General features: G+C 41.7%; 1 protein-coding gene across 1 annotated transcript in view; it reads left to right on the forward strand.

The window, feature by feature from the left end:
• Nucleotides 1-27,748, forward strand: part of MED13L (mediator complex subunit 13 like) — a gene marked incomplete at its 5' end in the record, with an annotated part of 372,787 nt that overhangs the window by 313,966 nt on the left and 31,073 nt on the right. The window contains 8 exons of the mRNA XM_025192712.1: nucleotides 1,818-2,038; nucleotides 9,243-9,448; nucleotides 14,287-15,233; nucleotides 16,241-16,420; nucleotides 18,258-18,481; nucleotides 21,164-21,356; nucleotides 22,940-23,390; nucleotides 26,153-26,372. Coding sequence (XP_025048497.1) covers nucleotides 1,818-2,038; nucleotides 9,243-9,448; nucleotides 14,287-15,233; nucleotides 16,241-16,420; nucleotides 18,258-18,481; nucleotides 21,164-21,356; nucleotides 22,940-23,390; nucleotides 26,153-26,372 — 2,642 coding nt within the window. The remainder of the gene's footprint in view (nucleotides 1-1,817; nucleotides 2,039-9,242; nucleotides 9,449-14,286; nucleotides 15,234-16,240; nucleotides 16,421-18,257; nucleotides 18,482-21,163; nucleotides 21,357-22,939; nucleotides 23,391-26,152; nucleotides 26,373-27,748) is intronic.

Genomic DNA, 27,748 nt, shown 5'->3' on the forward strand with positions numbered 1-27,748 from the left:
GGTCAGATGACCCCAACCAAGTGTTTGTCCAATCTCCTCTTAAATACCTCCAAGGAAGGGGACATTACCACCTCCCTTGGAAGTGTATTCCATATTTTGGCAACCCTCACTGTAAATACTTTTTTCCTGATGTCCAGTCTAAATTTGCTTTCCTTCGGTTTGTGGCCATTGTTTCTAGTTACCCCAATGGGCGCCCTGGTAAACTTTGTATCCCCTATTTCCTGCCGTCCCCCCCGATGAGTTTGTAGATGGCCACAAGATCACGTCTTAGCCTTCTCTTGCGGAGGCTGAAGAGATTCATGTCCCTCAATCAGTCCTCAATTGGTCCCTTAGTAGGAGGGCGTCTCCCTCTTTCTCATTTCTTTCCTTTCTTCTCAGTTAAATGTTGTGAAATCTGGTGTGTTCCAACAGGGCCCCACATCAGTATACTCCTATGGAGAAAACGTCAGTCACAAAATTCCCAAACAGCTGTCCTGTATACCAATGTGAATTTAAACATAACTACCATCTTTGGACTGCACGAAGTCCAAAATAGTTATAAAGTAGAAATTTAAAGAATATAATAGGGGTACAAATAGAATCAGGCACTTAGGAGTGTCAGCAACATTGCTTGAGTGCAGGGTAGCTGTGTTGGTCTGAGACAAAAAGACATACAAAAAACTAGAACTCTTGGTTCCAAAATGTACCATCCACATTTTTCCCAGAGCCTGATGAAGGGACTTTGATCCCAAAAGCTTGCAGAAAAAGAAAATTTTCTTGCCATTTTCCAGTTGGTCTAATAAAAGGTATCATTTTGGAACCAAGAGTTCTAGTTTTTTTGTACGTCTTGCTTGAGTGCATGTTCTTGTGAGGGCAGTAAGTTTACTCTTACATAGTTTTATTTTTTTAAACAATAAATTTATCAAAGTAAAACCTTACGTCAAACGGACATCTCTTTTGTTAAAATAAGGGTGGGAAAAATCTATATTCTGAATTTTAAGCAAAACAAATCCATTGTAGCACAAAAAGGAAAGAAGGTAATTGGGGGAAAAATGTAGTATGTCCGTACTGATTTAAATTTGAGTTCATGCAACGTACCTAATTATTTCTGCATTTTTTCTTTAAAATGAATGCAGAATAAAAGATTGATGGTTACAGTATGTTAATTTATGTAGAGATAATTATATCCTAGATAATTTTTCCGTGCCTTGGTGGCTCAGCTGTAAAATGCATATTTTGCAGCATCCTCTGGGACTTGCCTGTTATTTTTTTTAGATGCCTGGAGGCAGGATTTCTAATCAAGGCAGTTCTGTGTTGGTGCTAGCAGTAGCATTTCAGTATATCTTCCAAGGGTTGACAGAATGGACCAAAATAAAGTTTCATTGGCTGTAAGTCAGTGCAGCATTTTGGCTTTGTGCATCAGAAGTGTAGCCAGTCTCTGTTTTAGGATTTTGTCACCGATCTTCAGAAAGAAAGACATCTATTTTAGATCCACTCAGTTAACAATAACTGGGGTTGAACCCCATTGTGGTTCTTTCATCTCATTAAAAAGGAATTGTTGTTATTGTGATTAAATACTGCATATCTTCAAATGTGTTTTTTCAGTTGGGCAGTAATCTTGAAAATATCCATGGAAATTTACTCTGTTACAATTGACCTCAATTAAATTAGCCTAGATTTACATTAGTGTGAAAGCAGCCATGGAACTGCAGTCTTTTCCCTTGGTTTTAACTAACAAAATAAAAAGCCAAAGCTGAGTTGGATTCACTCTCTTTCTGAAGAGGATTATGAAGAGTTTATTTTTGATGATTAACAGAATCTTATTTTGTGATGTTTAGCTGTGGCAGATCTGCAACGGATGTTTCCAACACCCCCATCCTTGGAACAACACCCTGCTTTCTCCCCTGTAATGAATTATAAAGATGGAATAAGTTCAGAGACGGTGACAGCTTTGGGGATGATGGAAAGTCCCATGGTCAACATGGTTCAGACACAGATAACAGAGTTTAAAATGGAGGTGGAAGATGGATTAGGTAGCCCAAAACCTGAAGAAATAAAGGTAATACACTTACTGTTACTTTTATAGCCCCATCTATATGTGTGTTTTTCTTTAATAAAAAAACTTGCAGTAAGGTGCTGTAGAGATGCCTGGAAGACTGCTTTAACAGATTTGAAATTAATTATACGAAGTATTCAGTAACCTTTCAGCGGGTAAAATTCCCATTTTATGAAAGAAGTTTTCAGTTTATTGCTTAACCTTATGATGAGAAGAGAAGCTATATATAAATAGTTATATCATTTATTTATAGATTTGAGGTGCTGGTCTCAGAATAAGAACATCTGATAGCTGCTTGGTGCCTATGTAAAAAGAGTTTGTTTTTTTGGTTAGTATCTAGTGGATGTCAGCTCATACTTCAACAAATACTGTCAGTGTTGCCACTAACTGGCACATACTTGTTTGCAGAGATTTTTCTGTAGTATATATCACTGTGCTGCACGGCAGTGTCTACAGAGAGGACCAAGAAGGAAGAACACTTATATCTAGAGGTCATCCTACTGGCTAGGGTTCAAAATCATTGGCAGAGTATTATGAGAGAGAAAAAATCGCAGTGCTGCTTCTTGTGCTTTGAATTTTTTTTAATAGATTTTAAGGTCAGACAAGACTATTAGATATTCTGATACTACATGCATCACACAAGCCATAGACATTCACCCAGTTACTCCTGTAGTGTTCCCATTTGTTTGTATGGCTGATGTGTATCTTCTAGAAAAGTATCTTAGTGTGAAACATCCACTTCCTATGGTAATTTGATCCATTGGTTAATTATGTCAGTACTCTAAAATTGTGCCATATTTCTCATGTGAATTTGTCTTTCTTTAACCTCCAGTCACAGGTTCTTCTTATGCTTTTTACTGCCAAATTAGAAAGCCCTTTAGCCCTTTGATGAGGGGCGGGCAATTATTTTGGGCGGAGGGCGGCTTAATGAGTTTTGGCAAGCCATCAAGGGCCGCATGACAGGCAGCTGGGACAGATAAATATTAATTTTCTAAATTTTTTAGGGGCCCCGCGGGCCAGATAGAATGGCCTGGCAGGCCGCATCCAGCCCGCAGGCCGCATTTTGCCCGCCCCTGCCTTTGATGATATTTATATGCCATAACCAGCTCACCTCTTATCTTTATAACAAGCTAAGTGCTCAACCTCGGGCTCACAGGCTAGATCTGGCCTGCCAGCACCATGTCATCTGGCCCGTGGGACTCCCCATGGATTTGTGGGGAGCCCTAGGCCCTGCACACTGGATCAGGTACCTGATCTGAGCATGAAGGGACAGGCGAAGGTGGCGCTAGCCCCCAGGGCCCAATCCTGGCATGGGAGGGTGGCCCCAGGCTCCCAGGGCCCAGTCCCAGTGCATGGAGGCAGTACTAGGCCCTGGGCCCTGATCTGGGCGCACAGGGCTTGATCTGACCCACAGAGCAGCCCCGCACCACTCATCTGTCCCATGAGTCCAAAAGCGTGAGCACCACTGAGCTAGTCCAGGTACGCTTGTTTAGTCTCTCACTGTAAGATTTTTTTTCCAGTCCTAAGCTTCTGTAGCTCTCTTTTCCATCTTCTCCAATTATTCAAAACTTTCTTAAAATGTGGCCATCTGAACTAGAGACAGTATTCTGGTAGCAGGCTCATCAGTGCCTCGTATAAAGGTAAAATCATCTCCCTATGCACCGTCTTTCCTGTTTCTATATCCAGTGGTCAGATTTGTTCATTATGCCACAGAATCACAATGAGAGTTTATGGTGACTTGTTTGTCTGCTCTAACCCCTAAAACTTTTTCAGTTGCTCCTTTCCAGACAAGAGCTCTCCAATAGGCTTCATTCTTTCTTTCTAGGTATATTACCTTTCACTAAAATTAATTGATTAGAATGGACTCAGCATACCAAGCTACTGGGGCCATCTTTCTGTCATCTGCAGATTTTATCAGTAGTGATTTTACATTAATTTTAAGTGATTGATAACAAAATATCTGTGATGGGCAAATGAATCTGCCATGTGCTAATCCAGTGGGGGCCAAGCTTTCTGGGAGGCGTGCCACTAATTATCCTTCACCCTCCCTGAGTGCCACTACAATCCCCTTCCCCTGCCCAATCTGCTGTTCTGCTTTCTGCTGCCTGCTTTATGCTCCCTCCCCCATCTGCTGCTGTGCTTTCTGCTTCCTGCTCTACCTGACACTGTGCTGCTTGTCCCCTCCCTGATCTGCCACATACCACACGCTGCAAATGCCTGTGCCACTTGTGGCATATGTGCTGCAGTTTGGCCACCCCTGTGCTAATCTATGAATAAGGATATATAATAAATGTTTGGTTCTCCTTTGAGTAATCGTCCACATGCACATTCTCATCTGGGGTACATCCTAAATCCCATGCTTTAGCTGGAGACTTTTATTATTGGGTCCTAGATATGGTAGGTATCCTAGTTATGAACCCACTCACAGCCCATCTCCTCCTCCTTTTTCATGGACCCTTCTCACAAGAGTTTGCTGCAGGAAGAAGATTGTTTCCTTCTGGCAGTAAGGACCTTAGAACTAGTCCCTGACATCTAAAGGGAACATGGTTACTTCCTACATCCAAAGAGTAAGGGAGGTTGAAGATCAGTCCTGGACATAAAGGTCAGCGTATTCATTTGTAAGCTCAAGTTCAAGACGATCAGTCTTGGTGGCATTATTCCCCTCATTGCATCAAGAGGACTGGTTCAGATACCATAACTTGTGCAACTCTTACTTCCACATTGCCATAAGGCAGTCACACAGGAACTATCTCTGTAGTAGTTTCACCAAAGAGCTGTCAGTAGTGGCAGTGCACTTAGGCAGAGAATCCCAGTTTATCCCTACCTCCACAGATAATAGCTAGGGGGATTTTTACCATTCAGAGTCAGAAAGTGATCCTTCCTACTTGACATGGTGGAAGAACATGATCAATTCATGCAAGCAAGTACTTTTAGTACCACCCCCCCCTTCCAACTATAGTGACAGATACCTTCTGGAATAGTTGGAAAGTTCATTTAGGGGACATTTGAGTTCAAGGTTTGTGAGCTGAGGAGAAAATGAGACTGCATATCAATGTGCTGGAACTCAGAATAGTGCAGAGCCTGCGTGGTCTTTGTCTGACACATCTGAGCACGTAGCTCCAAATTACAACACAGTATTGTACCACCACAGTATTAGGCTTCCACAGAGAAGATGGATCTCACCACCTGTGTAAGGCAGCAGTGGCATTGTAGTACTGGTGCATGAAGCAGGATAGATTTGCACCTTATAGTCCAACTACACTACAGAAGCATAGGCTTTAGTGAGCACTGGCTTTCTTCATCACTTAGCATTAGATGAAGTAAGCCAGATCCCACCCATGGGGCTCCCCAAAGGTCCAGAAATTTGGCAGCAGGGGAACAGTGGCAGTGTTAATCGCCGCTTCCCTGCTGCTACATTTCTGGACCTGTGAGAAGCCCCACAGGCCAGATAATGTGACCCTGCACACCAGTGCACAGCCAGATCCAGGTACTTGGGGCTCATCTGGCATGTGGCCATATTTGGGCGTGTGGGGTGGGGTTATGTGTTGAATCCCACGCCCACAGAGTCAGAAGGCTGGGTGCCACTGATCTAGCTTAATAATAAAGAGCTGTGGGAAATGCAAACAGGAAGCCTTACAACATAATGTTCCAGCACACACTTGAAAGTAGACTCTGTCTCTGTGGACTTCAAAGCTTGTATTGCTAGAACTGGAAATTAACAGATCAAAGTGCTACAAACAGATAAAGTCATTTGGGCTGCTTGCAGATGTTAAAAAAAAAGCCCCTAAATACAAAAACATTTTTTACTGGTAGAAGTAATACATTACTTTGGCTTGGCTCCTCAGCACCTGTATAGATTGGGCTCTTCATTGTGGGAATTTTTCGTGCTTTTAGCTGAAGCTGAGATTCAGTCAGGTATTAGATAAAAGCGTCAAAAAGCCCCACTAAAGCACTCGATTTATACTGATGTCAGGTGAGCCGAGTCTATCTAGCACGCTGCCTATTCTGGGCATGCACTGAACTCAGCGCAGGAGCATGCTGAATTTAAAGTAAAGCGCCATTTTTGGTTGGTTTTTTAACATCTACAAGCAGCCCTGATTCCTGCAAATAGAGTCACTTGCCATGGGCTGCCATGGGAGTTGTCAGTGAGCTCTGACAAGAAATTAAACTGAGACGGAGAAGGTCTCTATAGTTAGGGACAGAAATTACACACAAACTGGTATAAGTGATCGGAAACCAGTTCAGATCTGTAACGCAGCAGAAGTTCAGTGTACATAAACTGCTTTCAAAATGGCTGAAACCAGTTTATGATAAACCTGGATGGATGTAGTATTAGACTTAACTGGTTTAAGTTAAATCAGTTTATTGAACTTCTGTCCCAGATCCCCTCCAGAGTCAAGTTAATTCACAGTCCCCCAGTGTCCCAGGATGCTTTGCCTCCTATCCCCCTGCAAACCCTCCCCTTGCAGAGTGGGCCTTGGCCCAAGCTGTCTGCTCCAGCTGAGCAGGGAGGCATACTCTAGTGTCCCCTGGCTTCTGGCCTGGGCTACTGCAGGCATGTGGCTGCATTTCTGGAATCAAAAGTGAATGTCTGTTTGCTTGCTTATTGGTTCAAGCTACGCAGCTTAGACTAACCTGTGAAGATTGAATCAATTCAGCCTCAAGCTTTTTGACTGTCTGTACTTAGCCTTTAGGAGAACGTTTAGGACAGGGGTGGGCAAAATGCGGCCCGTGAGCTGGATGTAGCCTGCCAGACCATTCTATCTCGCCTGCGGGGCCCCTAAAAAATTTAGAAAATTAATATTAATCTGCCCATGACTGCCTGTTATGCGGCCCTTGATGGCTTGCCAAAACTCAGTAAGTGGCCCTCCACCTGAAATAATTGCCTGCCCCTGGTTTAGGAAGTTAGATCTGATAGGGTCCTCATTTAGAAGATGGTTAAATGCCTGGCAAGCTAGACATCTATAGTTTATTGTTATAAGATGGCTTTTACCTTGCACCACTGACAGATGTTCATTTAGAGGCATGATGGGATCTGATCCATGTTCATGGCAGGATGTAGAATTTTGGAATCGGGGGTCAGATCCTAATTGTGCCCTATTTGCCAGTCCCTCTGCACTGGCAAGTTGAAAGCTAGGTACCTGACAGTCAACTAATGCCCTGCCAAAAATATTTTATGTAATATTTTTGTGGCTGGCTTCCCTTTTTGTGGTGCCATTAATTCCCTGAATGTGTGCTTGGGTTACTATTTAAGACACGATTAACAAACTTATTGTGTTTTAAAGTGTAATGTCTGCCAGGGGCCTTGGTCTCCTATCCCGATAGTCCTTGATGCCTTCACAATAATGGTCAAATTCCAAAGTCACGTTCGTATGAGACATACTAATTACAGCAACATAGAGTTATAGTCTCTGTATGAGTGTATTCTATGAGCTTTTTGCAACATTTTAGAAGTTTAAAAGCTGTGTTCTGGAATGTTGATTATTGTTTACATATCCTAATGAAAATATTGAAAAATCAGTTGTTTTCCAGATGTCAGAGACTTTATTTGTTTTTCTCTTACTCTGGATATTAGAAGAGAGAATCATTCTGTTGAGAATAACAGAAAATTGAGATGGAAGGAACCTCAAGAGGTCATCAACCTATCCCCTCACCAAGGGTAGGGCAAGACAGGATCATTTACACCCAAACCACTCCTGACAGATAGATACTATTCTAAAAAAAAGTTCTTAAAACCTCCAAAATGGAGATGCCACAGCCTCCTCAGGTAATCTGTTCTGGTGCTTGACTCCCTTGCTGCAGTTTAAGCTCATTACTTCTTGTCCTGTCCCCAGTGGACACAGAGAAGATCAGGTTACAATCTTACTCTTTGCAGTAATTTTTCTTACACATATTTGAAGACTACTAGCATGCTTCTCAGAGCAAAACAAGTTAGTTTTGCAACAGGAGGAAATCTGAGTCAAGATCAGGATTTGATAAATTAATTGATGAACTAAAAGATATGATAAGTGGGGAAATATTAAGAAATAATTTGCACTGAAACGATTTTAATTATCTGTAGCAATGGTATAAAGTGCTTTTATTGCGCCTGGACAGTAACAGGTACATTTCCAACAATTGTGCCAGATCCTTATATATACAGCTCCTGCTTTTGATGCATGTTAATAGGAATCTTGAGACTAAACTCAGTGTAGCTCAAGAATGCAAGGAGATTTCTTGGTTGATTATTCAGCACTGTAGGTAGGAATCCTGATTGGCTTAATCTCCTAACTTTTAAGAAGGCACTAGGGAGATAATGTTGGTATTGAGGTAAGACATTGTGGTAAGACATTGAATTTCCTAGAAAAAAACTTCTGTTACTACTACTGCTATAGTAATAATAATATTTATATTTTCTTAACATCCCAGTAATGCTGTGTGCTTTCTATTAACAGAGGGAAACAGTCCCAGTCCCAGAGAGTGCCTATACACATGCTCCAACATGCTCTAATTAGAACGAGCTTTAGTTAAAGCACCCCTGCAACCATTTTAAAATATGGAATTCTGAATACACGTGACGCTGTGGTGTTTTATTTAGAGCGGCTCTCTGGGAGCTGCTCTAAGTAGAATGCACCCTCCCCCTCCGGAGCACATGTCTAGGCACCCAGAGAGACCTGGAATAACAGTAACTGAAGTGTCCTGGCTATGGTTCTCTCCAAACAAAACAAAAGTATAATTGATGCTATTGGGCTCTGCTGTTGATTAGCGTCTCCTCTCCTTGCCATTATTAGCACTTGCATTATCAGAGTTCCCACAATGCATTGTTCAGTTTCCAAACGTGCAATATATAGTCCTTGTCCTAAAATAGTTACAGTCTTAGTCAGAAATGTTATCTTTTCAACCTCATTGCAGTTCTGAAGTACATGTACAACTCTAACCCAAAGCCTCTAAAGTGGATAGGGTTAGGCTATAGGTGTTATAAAGCTGTAGACATTTAATTGTGAGGCCGGAAATCCAATTATATCTGCTTAGACGTAGTTTAATTAGTTTTAGTTCATAGTTTTTGTGTGTATATCTATATCTATACAGCTGTCTAGCTATAACACACACACATACACACACACACACACACACACACACACACACACACACAGAGATATAGATATTTGTATATAAAACATTATTTTGCCATCTTGCTGTAAGTACTAAGATAACTTTGGTTTTACAGGATTTTTCATATGTGCACAAAGTTCCATCATTTCAACCTTTTGTGGGCTCCTCCATGTTTGCTCCACTGAAGATACTGCCAAGTCAGTGCCTGCTACCTCTGAAGTTGCCAGATGCCTGTATTTTCAGGCCGTCTTGGGCTGTTCCTCCTAAAATTGAACAACTCCCTATGCCACCTGCAGCCACTTTCATCAGAGATGGCTACAAGTAAGTACAAGAACTGCAACAGATGTTGTAATTCCTTACTTGGTACAATAACATTTAAGCAAAATAGTATTTGCATATAATGACCATTCCGTGTGCTACTGAGTTTATACCAATTACAATAAATTCTGGTGACATGATAAAATTAGAGGTGAACCTAACTACAAAAAATGTTTTAAATCTGTTAAAACTGTCATTGTTTATAAAGTCAGAAAAAAATTTTCTCATTGGAAAACTTGCATAAAGTACCATATTTTTTTGCCATAATATATTTCTAAGTAAGCTCTTAATAGTTTTTTAAAAGAGTAAACAAATTCCATTTGATTTAAAATTAATCACTTTCTAGAAAATATAGTTAACAAAAATATTGTCATTCAATAGATAATAATGCTATTCAATAGACAGAGATTAAGATTCATGATGCAAGTCTTTCAGTACTAGCATCCAGATTTTTAAAGGAATTTAGGCATGTCACTGGGTGTGTCCACATGAGATGTTAATGCGCAGTAGATTAATTCTACTGTGCATTAACACGTTATAGCTAAAGCTGTGCTATTGCACTAATGCGCAGTAGAATTAGTCTATTACTCATTAGCATCACTTAAAAGGCATGCACCAGCACTACTGCACAGTAGCGCCAGTTACTGTGCATTTAGTTAGTACCTGTTATTACGAGTACTAAGGTTAATGCGCAGTAACCATGGTGCATTAATGCATGTGTAAACATGCCCACTAATACCTAACTACTTTTAAAACCTAAAGACCCTTAAACATTTGTCTATGGGCCTATGGGTCAAAATTAGTCACTACTTTACCCTCTGTTGGAAATTTTTTTTAGATACCAGATGTGATGCCAAATGTGTAAAAAGGTATTTCAAGCCAGACAAAAAAGGCGTATGAATGTAAAGATTGTTTGCTATGTAAGTAATAGCAATAGAACGTTTACACCTACAAGTGGGGCCTGGTTTAAATCATGGGCCCGGCTCGCAGCATGATGGCTCCTTTAATCTTGGAGCTCCCCCTGCTGCTGTTTAGCAAAGGGTCCCCATCAGCCCCGCCATTTGTGACTAATACTATAAAATTGATGCTGAAAGTTGCAAGTCAGTTTTCAGTAAAACTAGGATAGAAGATAGATGTAAAAATGTACTCTTTTCCTCATTTCACTAATGTAAAATATTACTGTCTGACATATCAGGAGTTCCGGATTTAGAAAATCAAACTGTTGCCATGGGCTCTGAGCCTACAAAGAACACAAGATTGTTAATTACTTGATCACTTTAGTTTCTGATTCCCTCATTAGTCTCGTGGAAATGTACCATATTGTCTTACATGGAACATGCAACTCTTCCCCCGGACCAAAATGGCTGTTGCTTGTGTTTGCTCAGAAAACCGAAGGCATAGAGTCTTGTGTAAACCCTCTCACAGCCCTAGCTATTTAGCTGAGCACTGTAGCTTGTGTCCAAGGCAACAAGTGAGCTGTTGGAAGTATTTTGAGAGGTCTGTGATATGGAAACAACTTTATTTACAGGAATTTATATAAAGAACTACATACAGTAAAGAAGTAACAGCCTTGCCACTGCTCTTTGCCTAGACTTGTATGACATAGAGTTAGTCCTCCTGGGAACATAAAGGGCACAGACAGAAATGCAGCTCCCTGCTGTAACTCAGAATGTTTTGCAGGAAGCGCTCTGAGTTGCAACAATCTCCTGGACCAAACAGAAATTCGCTTTTGGTTCCAGGGGGGTGGGAAATCTAGCTGCTGGCTTTGAGCCTGCAGCCAGTTTCCCCTAGCAACTGCCTCTCCTCCCTGCCAGCCGACACTATTTTCAGAACGGGAGGGGGGAAAGGAAGCAGAGGGAACCTGTTCTAGGGGTTCCCCAGCTAAGGCTGGAGGATGGGGTGTGAGAATTGAGCTCCCCGACCTGGGGTGGGCTCCAGTACATCCATCCCCTGCCCCATCAGTGGGGGCTGAAAAAACCACAGACCAAACTCCCTCTGCTCCCTTTCACCTCTCCAGTTCTGAAAACAGCTCGGAGGTTGGCAGGCAGGCAGACACAAGTTACAGAAGATGCTGTGTTTTGAAACGTCTTCTTTTGAACCCTTATGCAGTGAGAGTTCAGATTTTCACCTGATCGGCCATTTTTGCAGCAGTCTGCAGCTGTGCACTTGTGTTTGGTCATGGCTGTAGATCACTTTCTGTGGCCAGATCAGGTGAAAATTCTCACTTCTGTCTGGGCCCAGAGCATCCGGAAAGTGTGGCATTGCAGGAGACAAGTCTGCCATACCAGGAAGTTTCCAATGCCATGCTTCCAGGACCCTGCGTTCCCAGGAGTACCTACTCTGTACCTACTGTGTCATACAGTTGGCCATGACAAAAATATTTTTGTACATTCTCCCTTCCAAAAAAAAAGGTGCATGTTTTACTTGGGGGTGTGTCGTATATAAGAAAATATGGTAAATAACAAACTATTGATAGGGCTTGTAGCTGTTAAGTCATGCTTTTTGAAAGCTTTAAATTAAGAGGAAAAGAACAACATATAAATGCCCAAGTAATCAGCTAATGGTCTCGGCCTACATTTTGTGTAATGGACTGGAATAATGGATTCTTCTATCGTTTATGGCTGACAGAAGTTACACTCAAAATGCATATCACCCAAAACATCTCTCTCCCATAATCAGCTTATACTTCAGTGTTGTCATTCATTGCTGTGCAGATAGCCAGTATGACTTCAGCCTTTGAGGACTGATGTGGGACTTGAGTGCAAAATCTAGTCTTTCGGGCACCTATACACGTGCAGTGAGGCTGCTCTGACGCTGTAATTACAGCGTGTTAGAGCAGAATCGTTTAATTGACTCTGCTGGAGCATGGTAATTAATGGAGTCATGAGCTTTAGTTAAAGTGTCCCCACCACCATTTTTCAGCATGGGGATGCTGATGCATGAGATGCTCCAGGCACTTTAATTAAAGCAGCTCTTGGAGCCACTCTAATTAAAGCACCTCACTCCTGGAGCATGTGTATAAATGCCCTCTAATCCTTTGGTTTTATCTGAATAGACAGTGTAACAAGTTAACGATATAATGTGCTCTGTACTTCCTATTCCTGTTCAGTCTGAAACTTACTCTTCTCCTCATGATAAGGTGCAATGGTTCTGTGCCCCAGGTGCAGTTATGCCATTACATGTAATATTTATATGCCCTACTCACTTTTTCATAGGTTAACACTCTTTATGGAAGAAATCTACGGCTGCAGATCTTAGACTTTATAACAAGAATTTACAATGTTAAATACATGAAACCTCTTAAAAGGTATAATACAGGATAAAGGTCTCCTGCTGCAGTGAAAATTAATTTATAGAGGAAGTAACATGTATCTTTAAATCAGTCCCTTCCCAGCTCCAAAGGATCTTCCAGTACTCTCAGAAGGATTGCAAAAAAGATATTGTAAACCCTCTGTACCACCTAGGGAGCAATTTAATTCTTGGGATTTCTGTAATGGTAACTGCTTCAGCAGACTTGAACTGATTATTAATTTCAAGTGTTTGTTGAAAAAAAATCTTTTATTTTTCTTGTAATCCAGTTAGATTGAAGATTATTACTGTAGGCAGTGGTGATTGCCAATCAAGTTTTCTAGGTCGACTTCTGTTATTAGTTTAAGGTATTTAGTGTGCCTCAGAGTCATAACTTCTATAAATCTTTGTTCATTTTTTCTTCTCCATTGCAAGACCAGGGCACAAGTCAGTTACAGATACAGATATGTGTATATAAAGGAATCTCAGGGCATATTACCATATTTTATATTATTTTCAAGCTGCTAATGAAATATACAGCTTAAATTAAAATACCAAATACAGGTTAATAATCCATTTGTTTCTAGTCCTTCCTCAACATACTGATCATATTCATGTGTTTTTTATTTGCTGTTCTTAATTACTACATTTAAAGAATTTGTCCTTAATATGGAGCCTTTAGACCACATTATCTATTCCTTGCTGTAATATGTCATACCAAAGAGGAGAAATCTCTTATGGGACTCTATGAACTATGTTCTGGTTCCTGAAATTTGTCAGATAATGGCAAAACTGTGAGAAATAAAGGAGTGTGATGACAAAAGGTGACCTAGAAATACCACCTTTAGGTCTGGTGGGTCTAGAGTCTATAATGGCTTGTGTTACTTTCTTCTGTATGCTATGTAGTGCCAGATAAAGGCTGCCTTTATGCTGTGTGTGAGACACTATTGTCAACAGTGAACCACCAAAGGGAAATAAAAATTTCATCAACAAGCAGCAAATAAATTATTTATAACACGGACCAAAGATAATTATTTGCTATAGACACTTTAAAAATAAAGGCATTTAATCATTTCTAAAGAGAACTCCCAATATTTCTTTCCTCTCCCCATGCCTCCTCTCCCCCGCCCCACAAAAGTTCTAAAGATATCATTTCAGGTTCTTCTAAAAAGCACTTAAGAATATTGGGGCAGAACAAGGTCTTACCTTGTAATGTTTAAAAGAAGTTATGGGGATGGGCCTAGAGGTTTGATCACCCCACGTTCTTTTTTTTCTTATTCTGTCAAGAGAAACTTAGAAAGTTTAGAGAGAAAAAAGAAAGTCACTTGAATACAGACCTATCAAAGGAAGCCATGAAGGTGCTGTACCATATCGTGGTCTCTGCAGAGCTACTGTGTCTAAGTCCTGTTTACAGTGAACCCCTCTAATATTCATTCTCATTCTATATTAAAATGACTTTAAGTGAGGGTTCTGTAAATCAAGCCTCAACAATTTGTGTCCTACTGTGGTCCCCTGATTTTTTTCCTAACTGTTTTCTCTCGTACTTTTTGTAGCAATGTGCCTAGTGTTGGGAGCCTTGCAGACCAGGACTATCTTCAGATGAACACTCCCCAGATGAATACACCAGTGACATTAAACAGTGCTGCCCCAGCCAGCAACAGTGGGGCAGGAGTACTGCCATCCCCAGCAACTCCCCGCTTCTCCGTCCCTACGCCACGTACTCCCAGAACTCCAAGGACTCCTAGAGGTGGGGGGACTGCCAGTGGGCAAGGATCTGTAAAATATGACAGCACAGATCAAGGTTCACCAGCTTCTACCCCTTCCACTACACGACCACTTAATTCTGTGGAGCCAGCCACTGTTCAGCCAATCCCAGAAGCCCACAGCCTGTATGTCACCCTGATTCTGTCAGACTCTGTACTAAACATCTTCAAAGATCGTAACTTTGACAGCTGTTGTATATGCGCCTGTAATATGAATATTAAAGGTGCAGATGTAGGGTTGTACATCCCAGATTCATCTAATGAGGATCAATACCGCTGCACCTGTGGATTTAGTGCGATTATGAACCGCAAACTAGGCTACAACTCTGGGCTCTTTATTGAGGATGAATTGGATATTTTTGGCAAGACCTCAGACATTGGCCAGGCGGCAGAAAGAAGACTGATGATGTGTCAGACCACCTTACTTTCTCAGGTGGGAGACGGAGGCCGGAGGACCCAGGAACCCCCTATGAGTCTCCTCCTTCTCCTCCAAAATCAGCACACTCAGCCTTTCACCTCTCTGAGCTGCTTGGACTATATGTCCTCTAATAACCGGCAGACACTTCCCTGTATGAACTGGAGCTATGACAGACTGCAAGCAGAGAGTAATGATTCCTGGATAGAATGCTTCAATGCTCTGGAGCAGGGAAGGCAGTATGTGGATAACCCCACTGGTGGAAAAGTGGATGAAGCTCTAGTAAGAAGTGCCACTGTACACTCTTGGCCTCACAGCAATGGTACGATACTTGACAGAGGGGCTGTTTTTCCTTTCATTTAGAAAAAAAAAATCCCTTCGTAATTTCATGCCTTGCATTAGCAAGTTTAAAGTAGTTATTTAACGTTGAGGGGGAAAGGAAAGTTATTTAGGCAGTTGAGGTACCCAGATAGAGAAAACAGTTTGGGGAGCTTTGGAAAATGGTAGATACGGTACTAGTAAGTTTGCTGCTGCTTTAGCATTTTGTAGGCTTTTCAGTCACAAAGGGCACCTATACACACAGAGATCTGCTCCAACGTGTGCTAATTAGCACGCGTCAGAGCAGACTCGATTAAGTGAGTCAGCTGCAAGTCTGCTGGAGCATACTAATTAGCGTGCTCCAGCAGCCTCCACGTCATGTGTATTCAGCGTCCCCATGTTCAGTAATGGTGGCGGGGGTGCTTTAACTAAAGCTCACTGAATGACTCGCAAAGCTCACCACCATTGTGAAGAATGGGATGCTGAATACATGTGATGCTGCAGGTGCTTTAGTTCATCACAGGGGAAAGGAGGAAAGGAGGCATGAAAACAGAGTCCTCCCTAAAGAAAGCTAGAGTGGACTCTGGCTTATTTGGAGCAAGAAGTATAGAGCCTGCTCTTCATGAAATGTAGCTAGCTGGGAAAGATGTAAATTTGTGTATTAAATATAATGTACATATTTGCTGAAGTACTTTCAATCTTTTATGGGCTGTGCTATTATAAGATTACTTTATGGAGCTTTAAGCAACTTTTAATCTTTAGCAAATTTGCAGTGAGTCATTATGGTTTAGCTAATAATTTTGTGAAAGGATAGTTGAAAAGAACTTGATAGAAAGCTTAGTAATATAGTTTCATAAAATTACTAAGTGAAATTCTGTTAGGCTAATTATAGGGTTGTGCAGGCCCTGTGAACACAATGAATGGTAACATAAAAGAATAAAAGCCAACCAATTATGCCACCTCAAAGTGTGTCCTTATTGGAAGTATGATTCATGCCTCTGTCATTTGCAGTATTGGACATCAGCATGCTGTCGTCCCAGGATGTCGTGCGCATGCTGCTATCCCTACAGCCGTTTCTTCAGGATGCTATCCAGAAGAAGCGGACAGGCAGGACCTGGGAAAATATTCAGCATGTGCAGGGGCCACTTACTTGGCAACAGTTCCACAAGATGGCAGGACGGGGAACCTATGGTACTGTCTGTTGTGAAGCAGCATTCCTTACAAATGTGCAATTGAATGTGTTCTTTGCTAGACAATGCATGAGAACAGCTGGTTCCTCAGATAATTTCCCATAGCATTCCCATTGAAGTGTACTCTTGAATAACTTAGTGTGTGTGTGTGGGGGGGGGTTCTTCTCAGACTTTGTACAGAAAAGGAGGGATCCTGACTCCATTTATATAAATACTTGTATAGCTTGGGTGGAGTTAAATATCCCCATCTGGATTAAATTTTAGCATGAGTGCATATTAAGTACTATTAACAAAATGAAGCAATGAAACCGCTTAATAAACGTAGAGCCCTAATTATAAGATACTGAGTCATTTATATAATATATCCAGCATTACAGACCTACTGATTACAAGTTAAAATTATCATTGAAAAATATTCATTAATGGAATACAGACTACACATACCCAAGCTAATGGTTGCCCTTTAAACATCGTTTAACCCTTTGCCATTTTTTCTCGCATTTTATTTGAAATCCTATATTAATCCATTGCCATACAAGCTTATTATAGTGCTTTACTTCTCTACTTTCCCTGCACTTATACTTGATATCATGCTGAAATCTTTTTGGGCAGTGACAGGTTGCAGTAATTGCTCTCTCGTTTTATTTCCGCTCTTTCATATGAGCACTACCTTCAGCCTTTTAGCATTCGTAAGTACAGTGTATAGTAAGATTTACCAGCAGCTACTACATGCTGTAACTGAAATTGTCCCAATTCCATGATGCTTTAGAACAGGGGTGGCCAGCCTATTGCACATGTGCCACAATGGCACGGGCAGTTTTTATGTGTGGCATGCAGCAGACTGCGGAGGGAGAAGGCAGTACAGCAGGAGATGGGGCAGGGAACAGAAAGTATAACATTAGTCTGGGCAGGAAAAGGGATTAGGGTGGCACTCGGGGTGGGGGGGAGGAGCTAATTTATGGCGCACTTGCCGAAAAGATTGGTTTCCACTGCTGTAGAACTGGAGATACCTGTGGTAAGGATATGGTAATTTTTAGTGAATGTTGGTTTTTTACTTTTTTGTATTATAGTGCTCAAAATTACCAAGGTGTATTTGCACTCATGTTATTCAAGCACCAGCAAGCTAGGAGAGTTTTTCTTTTAAGTGGTATAATCCCTAATAGAACTATTTGCCTGAGGGCTCAGCTTCAGCTTTGTGATAATCCTTTCACATGTGGTGGTGAGTGCTTTGGAATTTTTCCTACACTTTGGGAGCTCCAGTTTGCTGACCCATTACGGTTGGTGATTTTGCACAGCCAGCAGGAACTAAAGCAAGAAATAGTAATTTAATTTTCATGAATTCTTGTCATCACTTTTCTGCAAATTGAACGGACACATGTGAAATGTGGTTATTATATGGTTATATCATCTAGACAAAGTGAAACCTCTTCTTTTTAAGACCATGAGTTCAATACTCAGGAGAGCCCTGAAATTTTGGCAGAATCTATATTTATAGTACACTAGAAGATGTTTTATTGCAATCTTTTAGGGGAATTATTGTACTGATCCTCGGAGTGGTTATTTCTACTTCGGCTGACTGACCTCTGATTTTACAACACTTATAAGTATAAAATCTCTCTGCCGTGTAATTCAAGACCCTTATCTGAGGGAAAGGGCTGTGGGAGGACATTGTTAATACGTACTATGGCAGCATCACGCCTGATGCTCATAATATGTTAAAGCTTTTGGAAAACTAATATGGCAAGAAAGGTACTGATTTTGCAAAATTCTTTTACAGAGAGCTCTTCTGGTATTGGACCGTATACTGACATTGTTTCTGTTTACTCTTTTTTTATTAGGTTCTGAAGAGTCTCCTGAGCCTCTTCCAATCCCCACTTTACTAGTGGGTTACGACAAGGACTTTCTGACAATCTCTCCATTCTCCTTGCCGTTTTGGGAGAGGCTTTTGCTAGACCCATACGGGGGCCATCGGGATGTTGCCTATATCGTGGTGTGTCCAGAAAATGAGGCCTTGCTCGATGGAGCCAAAACTTTCTTCAGGGACTTGAGTGCTGTATACGAGGTCAGAATGAGGAATTGCTATGAAGTGTTTAGCTTTAACTGTCATGTGTCAACTGTGACATATTACAGCATATTTGTAATTGGGAAAAATCCATGGTCTTTTTAAACTTTCTGTTTGTAGCATAAGTGTCTTAAGGAAATACTATAGCTTAAATTATTGTTATTTCAGTTTAAGAAGACTTTCTCCACTTTCAAATGACAGGAAAAATGTCACCTAATAAAGCAACACTTAGTCCTTACCATATCAGTGTCCATTTAAGGCAAGTTTCAGGATTTAAAATTTAGGATCAACCCTTAACTGCAACTGCTGTTAAAATTAAAGGCCATCTGAAGACTGAAATTGGCCCTTAGAATGACAGCATTATGCATCAAAATGGAAGGAACAATTATAGACATAGTCTGAAAACTAAAAAAGTCTGGAAAGTCGCAAAAAGAGGGCAGCATTTTGTAGCAGATTTCCATGAAGTGTATCTGGAAAACTGCTGTGCAGTTAAACAGTGCCTACATTTTCTCGCACATCCAGTGTTACTTCCACAATCTTTGTCAGCCTGTGGCAATAGATGGGAAGTAGCTAGTGAGAACGAGCAAAGTAAGGGATGCGCATTACTAAACTGCAAGTTTTGGAGCAAAGCAGCAAAGATTTACCAATAGTAATTAAGCTGATCTTTTCTCTTTCAGATTCTTAGATCCTCAGGAGTCACATTTGTATGGTTGCAACCTTTGGACCAATGGTAGCACTGCAACTAAGTCAGTTGACTTGCCATAGTGGACAGATAGTCTGTTTTCTGATTACGTACAGAGGCAGTGTCAGTGAGATTTTCAAATGCACTCAGCACTTGCCTAACTGTTCTCCCACTGGGATCAATGTTGTAAGTCTAGAGATAAACCAAAGCTGAGCACTTTTGAAAATCCCAACCAGGTGCAAAGATTGCATTGGCTGGTACTCCATCTTGTTCACGGTGTTAATATCCACACTACGTGTCCCCCCTGTCTCACCACCTCACCTGCACAATCAATGAGCGATGCCACAGGTTTCTGAGAAAGCTGAACTGGCAAAACGTTCAGTGATTTTATACAGGAGGAACATGCAGCCAAAGTAAACAGCTAAAATGACCCAGATAAAAATGATAATGTTTAATGCAGTGCTGTACAGGCTGTGATTGTGCTATTTCAAGAAACTCTTTTAGTACTTTCTTTCATCAGGAAAATATAGTGAAAGCCATTAAAAATCTCTTCTTCTAAATACAGAAATGCCTTTTCTTTTGAAGTCAGAATTGAATATAGGAATGCACAGTGAAAGCTAATTCCATCCTCCAAAACTGATTAAATATGATTCCTTTCTAGAAGATTGGTCCTATATTCTGAATCACTGTATGCATCTTAAAATATGATACCGTGTTTAGAAAGAGAATAGATTAGACCTTAATTAATCCAAAGCAAGTGTAGAACCTTTTAACAATAAAATAAGAGATAGCTGTTACTAATTATAGTCCCGAAGAAGTGCTGCTATAGAGTGACACTGCTTCATTTGTATGGGGGGTGGAAATCTCCACCTTTTCAACATGGGCATATACTTGAGCTGCAGCAGATCTACCATGAAAAAAAGATTTTTATAAACTCATTCTTCTCCAAATGGCTCCATTTCACTACCTTATTTGGTAGAACACAAATGACAAGATTTATTCAACTGAGAAATATTGTTTGGAGGAATGAGATCTTACAAATAGATTGGACAGAGGGGAAAAATGAAATGCTGCTTACATGGGCAGATCTAGGATTGTGGCAAGAAGTGTGTGGCCACTCCCACTTTAGTTGTGTGGTGCATATACAGTGAAGAGAGCTCACTTTGCATGCACCACGCAGCTGAAGGGGGTGCCCTCCCTTGCCAAGATCCTGGAAGCCAGTGAGCTCAGAGAGCATTCTGACTTCACTGGCTGGTGGACATGGGGTCTGACCAGATCCCTTGCTTTCGTACAGCCCTGAGCCCAGGGGGTGAACATTACTGCTGTTCATGCTTCCCCTCTCTCCTTCACCCCCACCCCTCTAATTAAGCAGCAGGAGAAAAGAATGGACGAATGGTGGTAGCATTCAGCCCCTGCTTTCATGTAGCTCTGGAGTCCATGGGCTGAGCAGTGCCACTGTTTGTCTCCTCTTTTCCCATGCTGCTGAATTTAGGAGGCTTGGGGAGGAAGGGAAACTGATCCTTGTACTTACATGGCTGCTGTTCTCTTTGAGGTGTGAGGGGTATTTAGTTGGAGTGTGCCTACTTTCCAATCCAAAATAGTAGTAATTCTTCCACTTTCCACTAAAATGCAGTATGGCTTAGTAGAGAGAGTCTTGTACAATGTGTCTCATCGTGGCCTCCCATCTCAGGATTGTAAGGAAGTAAGTTACTTTAACCAACTGCAGATTTCAGAAATAAAGCCAGATTCTTTTTTCTTGGACCTCGTGTATACTGTAGAATTTATAAGGAAGACTGTAATTTATAGTCTTACCTTGACTGTAAATGTAAGTAAAGTCAACAGACAAAGAACAGGGGGAGCCTTTTGTTTTTACAATTTTTTTTTATTAAAAATTGGCAGATTTTGTACTGGCTTTGGAAGGAGGATATGAGACCACAAACTAGTCTGCATATCAAGTTATTGGTTTTGTTCTGCGTTACAAGTATTTCTTCTCCCTCCAGATGTGTAGGCTTGGCCAGCACAAACCGATCTGCAAAGTGTTACGTGATGGAATCATGCGGGTGGGAAAGACTGTGGCGCAAAAGCTGACAGATGAGCTTGTGAGCGAATGGTTTAACCAGCCTTGGGGTACTGAGGAGTGTGACAATCATTCCAAACTCAAACTTTATGCGCAAGTCTGCCGGCATCACCTAGGTAAGTGAAATTAGTTGGGGTGGGAGATTGGGTCCAGTAGATACTTCGGAGTTATAGGGGGTGGGGGAGATAGCAGAGTTCCACATTTTAATTACATGCTAAGTGAAAAAGAGCTTCCTTTTGTTAATTTTATTCTTACTACCTGTTTCATTTTGTGACCTCTAGTTCTTAGATTGTGAGAGAGAGTAAATAATAAATCCCTATTTACTTTCTTTTCACCATTTAGTATTTTAAACCCTCATGTCCTTTTTCAGGCGTCTCTTTTCTAAACTGAATAGGCCTAGCCACAGGAAAGAAAAAAGAAAAGAGGTGAATACAGAAACACACAGACGGGAGAGCACAAGGAAACAGAGAGGGTGTGATCAGCATGATTGGCAATGGGCTTAGGAACACTCTCTGCTTTCTTGCTGCCAGGTTTTGATCACCTGAGATATACAGGTGTAGAATTCTCTGATTTAGCACTGCTGGGGAACTGGTCAGGCAGTTTCAGTGAAGTCTTGAAAGTCAACTCTGCAATCACCTTTGCTTTGAAAGTAGCTATCTATGCTAGAGTCTGCTGATAGTCTCTGGAGAAGGGAAGATTTCTGAGAGTTATGAGGATTTTGGATAAACCTGGAAGCTGGAGCTGAGTGGGAGTTCTGTACTAACCTAGCTATATTGTGAAGCATTAAAGCAGCTTTGGATTAATTTGAGCGCTACGTTCTTGACTCCAATCTAGCTGTTCTCAGTCTGAAAACAGGGCCTGCTTTATATGAGAGAACAGGGGGAGGTAGTTCCCTCATACTTTGGCCCAATCTCGCTCTGCCATAACTTAGAGTAGCAGTGACATTAGGACATTAAATAACTCCAGCTAGCATAGTCCTTTAAACTCTCTGATTGGTTCCAGCCATGGTGATCCCTATGCTTGAGAGAAGCACAAGGGGTCTAGAACCTGATTTATGTATCTGGAACAGTTGCTAGTATCACACTGCCTTGTTCGTTTTGCTTTTAGTCTTCATTTACCACATATCTGGATGGAACTATTACCATACTACCTGACGTGACGTGCATTCCATACTCACTACCAGAGACGTGTAGCACAGGCAGAGTTCGTGGTGTTGCATAAGAAGTTACAATAATTAAATCTACCAGTATTATAGCTCACCTAAAAATGGCCTTTGGACTTCAGCTATGACAAAGATGCTTTGTTAAATTCTCATTGTGAACTTTGAAATAATTCATCCAGCAGTTTGCAAAGGTGAATGCCATACACAGCCACAAGTAGATGATTATTACAGCACAGTCTACTACGAAGTAATGGCACATGACAGTAGTCTTGATTCTGTTTCCCTCCTCTTCACACTGCAGGAACTCTGCAAAGTCAGTTCTTTGTATGAGACATTTGATTTACATTAGTTAAAAGGCACCCCTTGCATAATTGATTGCACAATTAAATATTTATAATGGAAATTATATTATCTTAATATTTGTGTACCTTACAACTGTTCTAGAAATCTAAAAGACATTGTATGACTTGACAGCGCTTTGTTTGCTTAGAACTGATATGCCATCATTAACCTCAATTTTTGTTTATACACTTTCAGCACCTTACTTAGCTACTCTGCAGCTTGACAGCAGCCTATTGTTACCACCTAAATACCAAACCCCAGCATCAGCAAGCCAAGGACAAACAATACCTGGGAACAGTGGATCTGTGCCCCCAAATTCAACATGTCATTCAGCTCCTGGGGCACCACCAACAGGCAATTCCTTTAATTCCACACCCAGTGGTGGGAACACTAACCTTGCATCAGGAAGTAGCTCAGCATCTGGACCCACAGTGCCACAGTTGTCGGCATCTTCCTCAACACCCAGCATTAACCAGATGAGCACTACCTCTTCTTCAGGGTTTAGTGGAAGTGTAGGTCCAGGACAGAACACCAGCACTGGGGGAAATTCTGCAGATAGACCCCAGGGGAACACAGGTTCTGGTGGAGACACTGAATCTGGACAGAATTCATCACAGCAGCAATCACAGCAAGAAGGACAAGAAGGGTAAGTTACTACAATATCTTAGTGAGCCTATGCATTACCAATCTCATACTTTATAATCCTGCGGCCATACAATTCCTGTGCCTAAAGCCTCTCATAAATTCCTGAAATTACAGGAATGTTAATAGGCCCAACATTTTACTCATGTGTTTTTCTTACCTAACAAAATAGATGCCACCTGTGGGGTGCTAGGGATTAAAAGTAAATATAGTACTGCTGTTATTTATTTAATATCTTCTGTTAGTAAACAACCCTCCAATGAAAACTAGTGAGTGCTTTTTATTATTTAGAACACATTCAGGAATAGAGGGGTAAGCAGCTTGGTGCTGTTAGCCATCATAAATAGCAGTGAGCCAAATATCACTTTAAAATGTTGAAAAACACCCAGGAATATTTCATAAATTCTGTCTGCTAGGGGCGCATAGCTTTCAGTAGGCAAGTGACAAAATTAGAAAATAGGTGTTCTGCTCATAAATGGTTATAGGCAAATGTAATAGGTTATGGAGCTCTCATCTCTTAAGGTGTGTACAGAAGTGCTCCATGCGTGTTTTACAGTGCTGTAGTTTAGAGCACTTTTTATAGCACTGTAACTTTTTATAGTGCTCTTAAACACGATAGAACGGTGTTTGGTGGGGAGAGGCCTCTGAGGCTCCCTGTACTTTCCAGGCTAGGCAGCAGGGAGTGCTCCACAATCTCCTGGGGCTGCAGCAGACTCTGGACAGCAGCAGAGCAGTGAAAAAGGCAGAGCTGGGATGAGAGGCTGTCACTCAGCAGGAGCAGGCACCACTTCTGCTATAGGCCAGACAGCATCTCTTACCCAGACTGAGAGCCCAGCTCCAACCATCTGGTCCCTAGTCATGCACGGTCTCAGGGAGCATGTGTATGTGTCCCACCCGTGGCATGTCCCCCATCACTGGGCATGGACACTGCACCTGCCATGAGGCAGCAGACACACACATATGCCCAGCCCTGCTCCGAGCCTCTGATTCCCAGCCACACAGGGTCTCAGGGAATGTGGGGGTGGAAGGCATGTGTGGGTATGCATGTGTGTGTCCTACCCATGGTATGTCCAAGCATCTGGACCCTCCCATCCATGCAGGGTCTCAGGGTGTGCATGTGTGTGTATGTGTCCCACCCGCAGCATGTCCCTTTCACCCCCCCTCCCTTTGCTGGGACTGGGCACTGCCAGGGAGCACTAACCAAGTTGGCAAAACCCATGGAATACTGGCAAAATCACCAGAAATTTGACCAGAATACAGAAGTTATTTAAAGCACTATAGGTTGCTAAAGTGCTGTAAAACAGAGTACTTCAAATTTAATACTTCATTTAACAAGGGTTAATTAAAGTGCTGTACCTATTTTTAAAATGCTGTAAAACTGTGCACGTCTGTTAAGTTACAGCAATAAAGTGCTTTAAATGGTGAAAAAAACAGCTTCTAGACATACTCCGAAGTGACAAGTTCTAATCCAGCCCTGGTTGAAGCTGCTATGACTTCCATTCAGTGATTTGCACAGAATACCTCACTGTGCATGGCATTAGTTGCCAGTCTGAACAGAAAAAAATGTCATCCGGACTACTGTATCACATGTGGATGTTGGTTGCTAATGGTCATGGGGGAGGCACTTTGGGAAAAAATTCACTACCTTTGTGGCATTTCTTTTGTGGGCACACAGTCCAGTCCCATTCACCATCATTCAGGTACCTTTCTTCAGCTTAAAAAACCATGCATGTGTGAGTACAAGTAAAAAAATAAGATCTCGTCATTTACTGACATGGTACTTAGTCATTTTCTCAGGGCTGGATTATTCTGGGTCTATTAAGTGGGATTGTGTTAGTCTTCTGGAAAATATCTTTAACAAACTATTTTTAGGAAGTATGCTGGCATAGTGTACTCCTGTGTGGAGATATAGTTTCTTATCAGTGACTATTCTTGGGCTGCATTTTTAGTTCTGTTTTGTCAGTATAATAAGAGAGCTTTTGCACTGTGTTATTCAGTTGCAGAATACTGTGCCCATCTATGGACTCGTTCATCACACAGCGTAGGAGTGGACACCCCACTGCATGCTACAACACGTCTTGTATTTAGGCACATTGCACCCCATTCCACTCCCATGGTTACCTGTCCTTAATAACATTGCCCCCCCTCATCTCTGCTGCACAATTGCTAAAGTAAATTTACTAGCCAGATTCCATGATAATCCTATGCTGTCAGTGCATTGGGACATATTCCACTCACCAATAGCTCAGCTCCCCTCAAGATGTCCAGTATGGTCCACCCTTTCAAAACCCTTCAGCTTTTCTTTACTTATTTGATGGCACAAAAAATGATCAGCACACGCACTAATCAGTCACCAATCATCTCTGACCCTACAGTCAGTCAACCAGGATTTAAATGGTCACACGGTTATTGTGCACTTCTCAACCATTTTCAAACTGGACAGGGGCACTGTGCCTCAAACCTATACCAGTGGGACTTTGCAGTGACAACAAATGCCTTTGTGGACATGTTCAAACCATGTTCCACATCGTTGACTTATGTCCATTTACTGTGCTACTTGGTAGCCTTCAAGCTCTTCACACTGGTGACGACATCGGCTTAAGATGGCTGAAACAATATGCCAATGCTGCATATGCTCAGTAAATATTACAAGAACTCAGTGGTCCTCCCCTCTTGACTCATTGTTTACCTTCTCATGCCCTTGCAACATGAAAAAAAATAAAAATTGTAATTTGCTTTTGCACTTAACAAGAGGTATGTCTCTAGTGTTACAGAGAGGGAGAGAATTGGAATTCCCACCGAGCCAGAATCTGCAGACAGCAATGCCTATCCTCCAGCAGTTGTCATCTATATGGTGGATCCTTTTACCTACACCGCAGATGAGGAATCTGCCTCAGCCAATTTCTGGCTGTTAAGTTTGATGCGGTGCTACACAGAAATGCTGGATAACTTACCTGAGAACATGAGGAATTCTTTCATTCTCCAGGTAATTCTTGTTCGCTCCATTTTTTTTTTTTTTTTACATTACAGACTCATTCTAGCATACCATAATATTGCTACCCACAGGAGACAAAATGTGAAATGGAGGACAGGTACTGCACACTGTTAATGTGAAGTTTGCAACATTATTATTAAATGTACAAAGTGCTGTATTTCCTTTCATATGGCATGCTCCCAAAATAAGGTATGCACCTTATTGTGGGAGAGCAAATTGAAAGGTTTTTCCAGTCATGGCTAGATCCTGACTTAAACCTGACCACTGCTGCTCAGTCAAAACTACAGCTTTAACCGCCTTGCATCCAATCCAGAACTGGCAGCCACTGTGAAAGAGTTAAAATTAACTGTGATACTGCATGCTGTACTCTCTGCCCCCTCTCTCTTTGCAGCCATGGAGAGAAGCAGAGCCTCAGCAGCCATTGCAGTGTCCCCATGCTTCTGTTCTGGTGCAGAAATCAGTTTCCCTGCTTAAGACATGCACCCTGATTTTGGAGGGCTGTTTTTTGAGAGAGAAGGTCCATGTGGTGTGCGAGTATATATGATACAATGTTAAAATAATGTCCTAGTTGAGACTTAATGCAGGAAATGTAGCTAAAAAAGACAGTGTTTTAGTGCTCTTAAAATAAACCTTTTGTGCATGGTCCAGCACCTGTGTTCTCTGTGAAACAGTTTCTAACAATGGATTAGGTTCCTTAGCCTATAGTATGTGTTGGCATTGTGTTACGAAAAGATTGTACTTTGTGGCTAGGAGCAGACATTACATATAAACCAGTTTAAGTGATCAGAAACTGGTTTAGCCTGTAACAGAACAGATGTTCAGTGGACATAAACCAGCTGGAAAATGGCTGAAACCATTTTGAGATAACCCTGGTTGCATGTAGTATCAGACTTAACTGATCTGCGTCAAACCGGTTTAGGCAATGTCTGTCCCAGACCTCTTGCTTGTTTACGTTAAACCAGATTCTTCCAGCATCCCGGCATGCTTTCTGGACTAGGTGGGGCTCTCTGCTCCCCTGTGCTCCCTGGCTGGAGCTCGGCAGAGACTGCAGGAGTCTGCCTGGCCTCCTCCTGCTCCCACCCTCCCCTCTCCACTCCCTGCTAAGCAGGGATTGCCCCGTCCCCTTTGCCCTACACAGGCACCTCATCATTAGCTAGCATACCATATGCTGGCTATGGTACCTGCTGTGGCAGACGGGACAAAGGCAGCATCAACAGATAGCTGGTAATGCCCCTCTGTTGTTTTCTTAATGGAGCGATTAACACTGTGTTATCAATTCCCTACTGGGCTGGTCAGAAGTGGGGTGGGGGGAACCCCTCCCTAATCAGAGTGTCCTTCCGATGCCTGGCCATGCCCCCCCCCCCCCC

The sequence above is a fragment of the Alligator sinensis genome, unplaced genomic scaffold, assembly GCF_000455745.1.
Source record: "Alligator sinensis unplaced genomic scaffold, ASM45574v1 scaffold216_1, whole genome shotgun sequence".
NCBI classification, from domain to species: domain Eukaryota; kingdom Metazoa; phylum Chordata; order Crocodylia; family Alligatoridae; genus Alligator; species Alligator sinensis.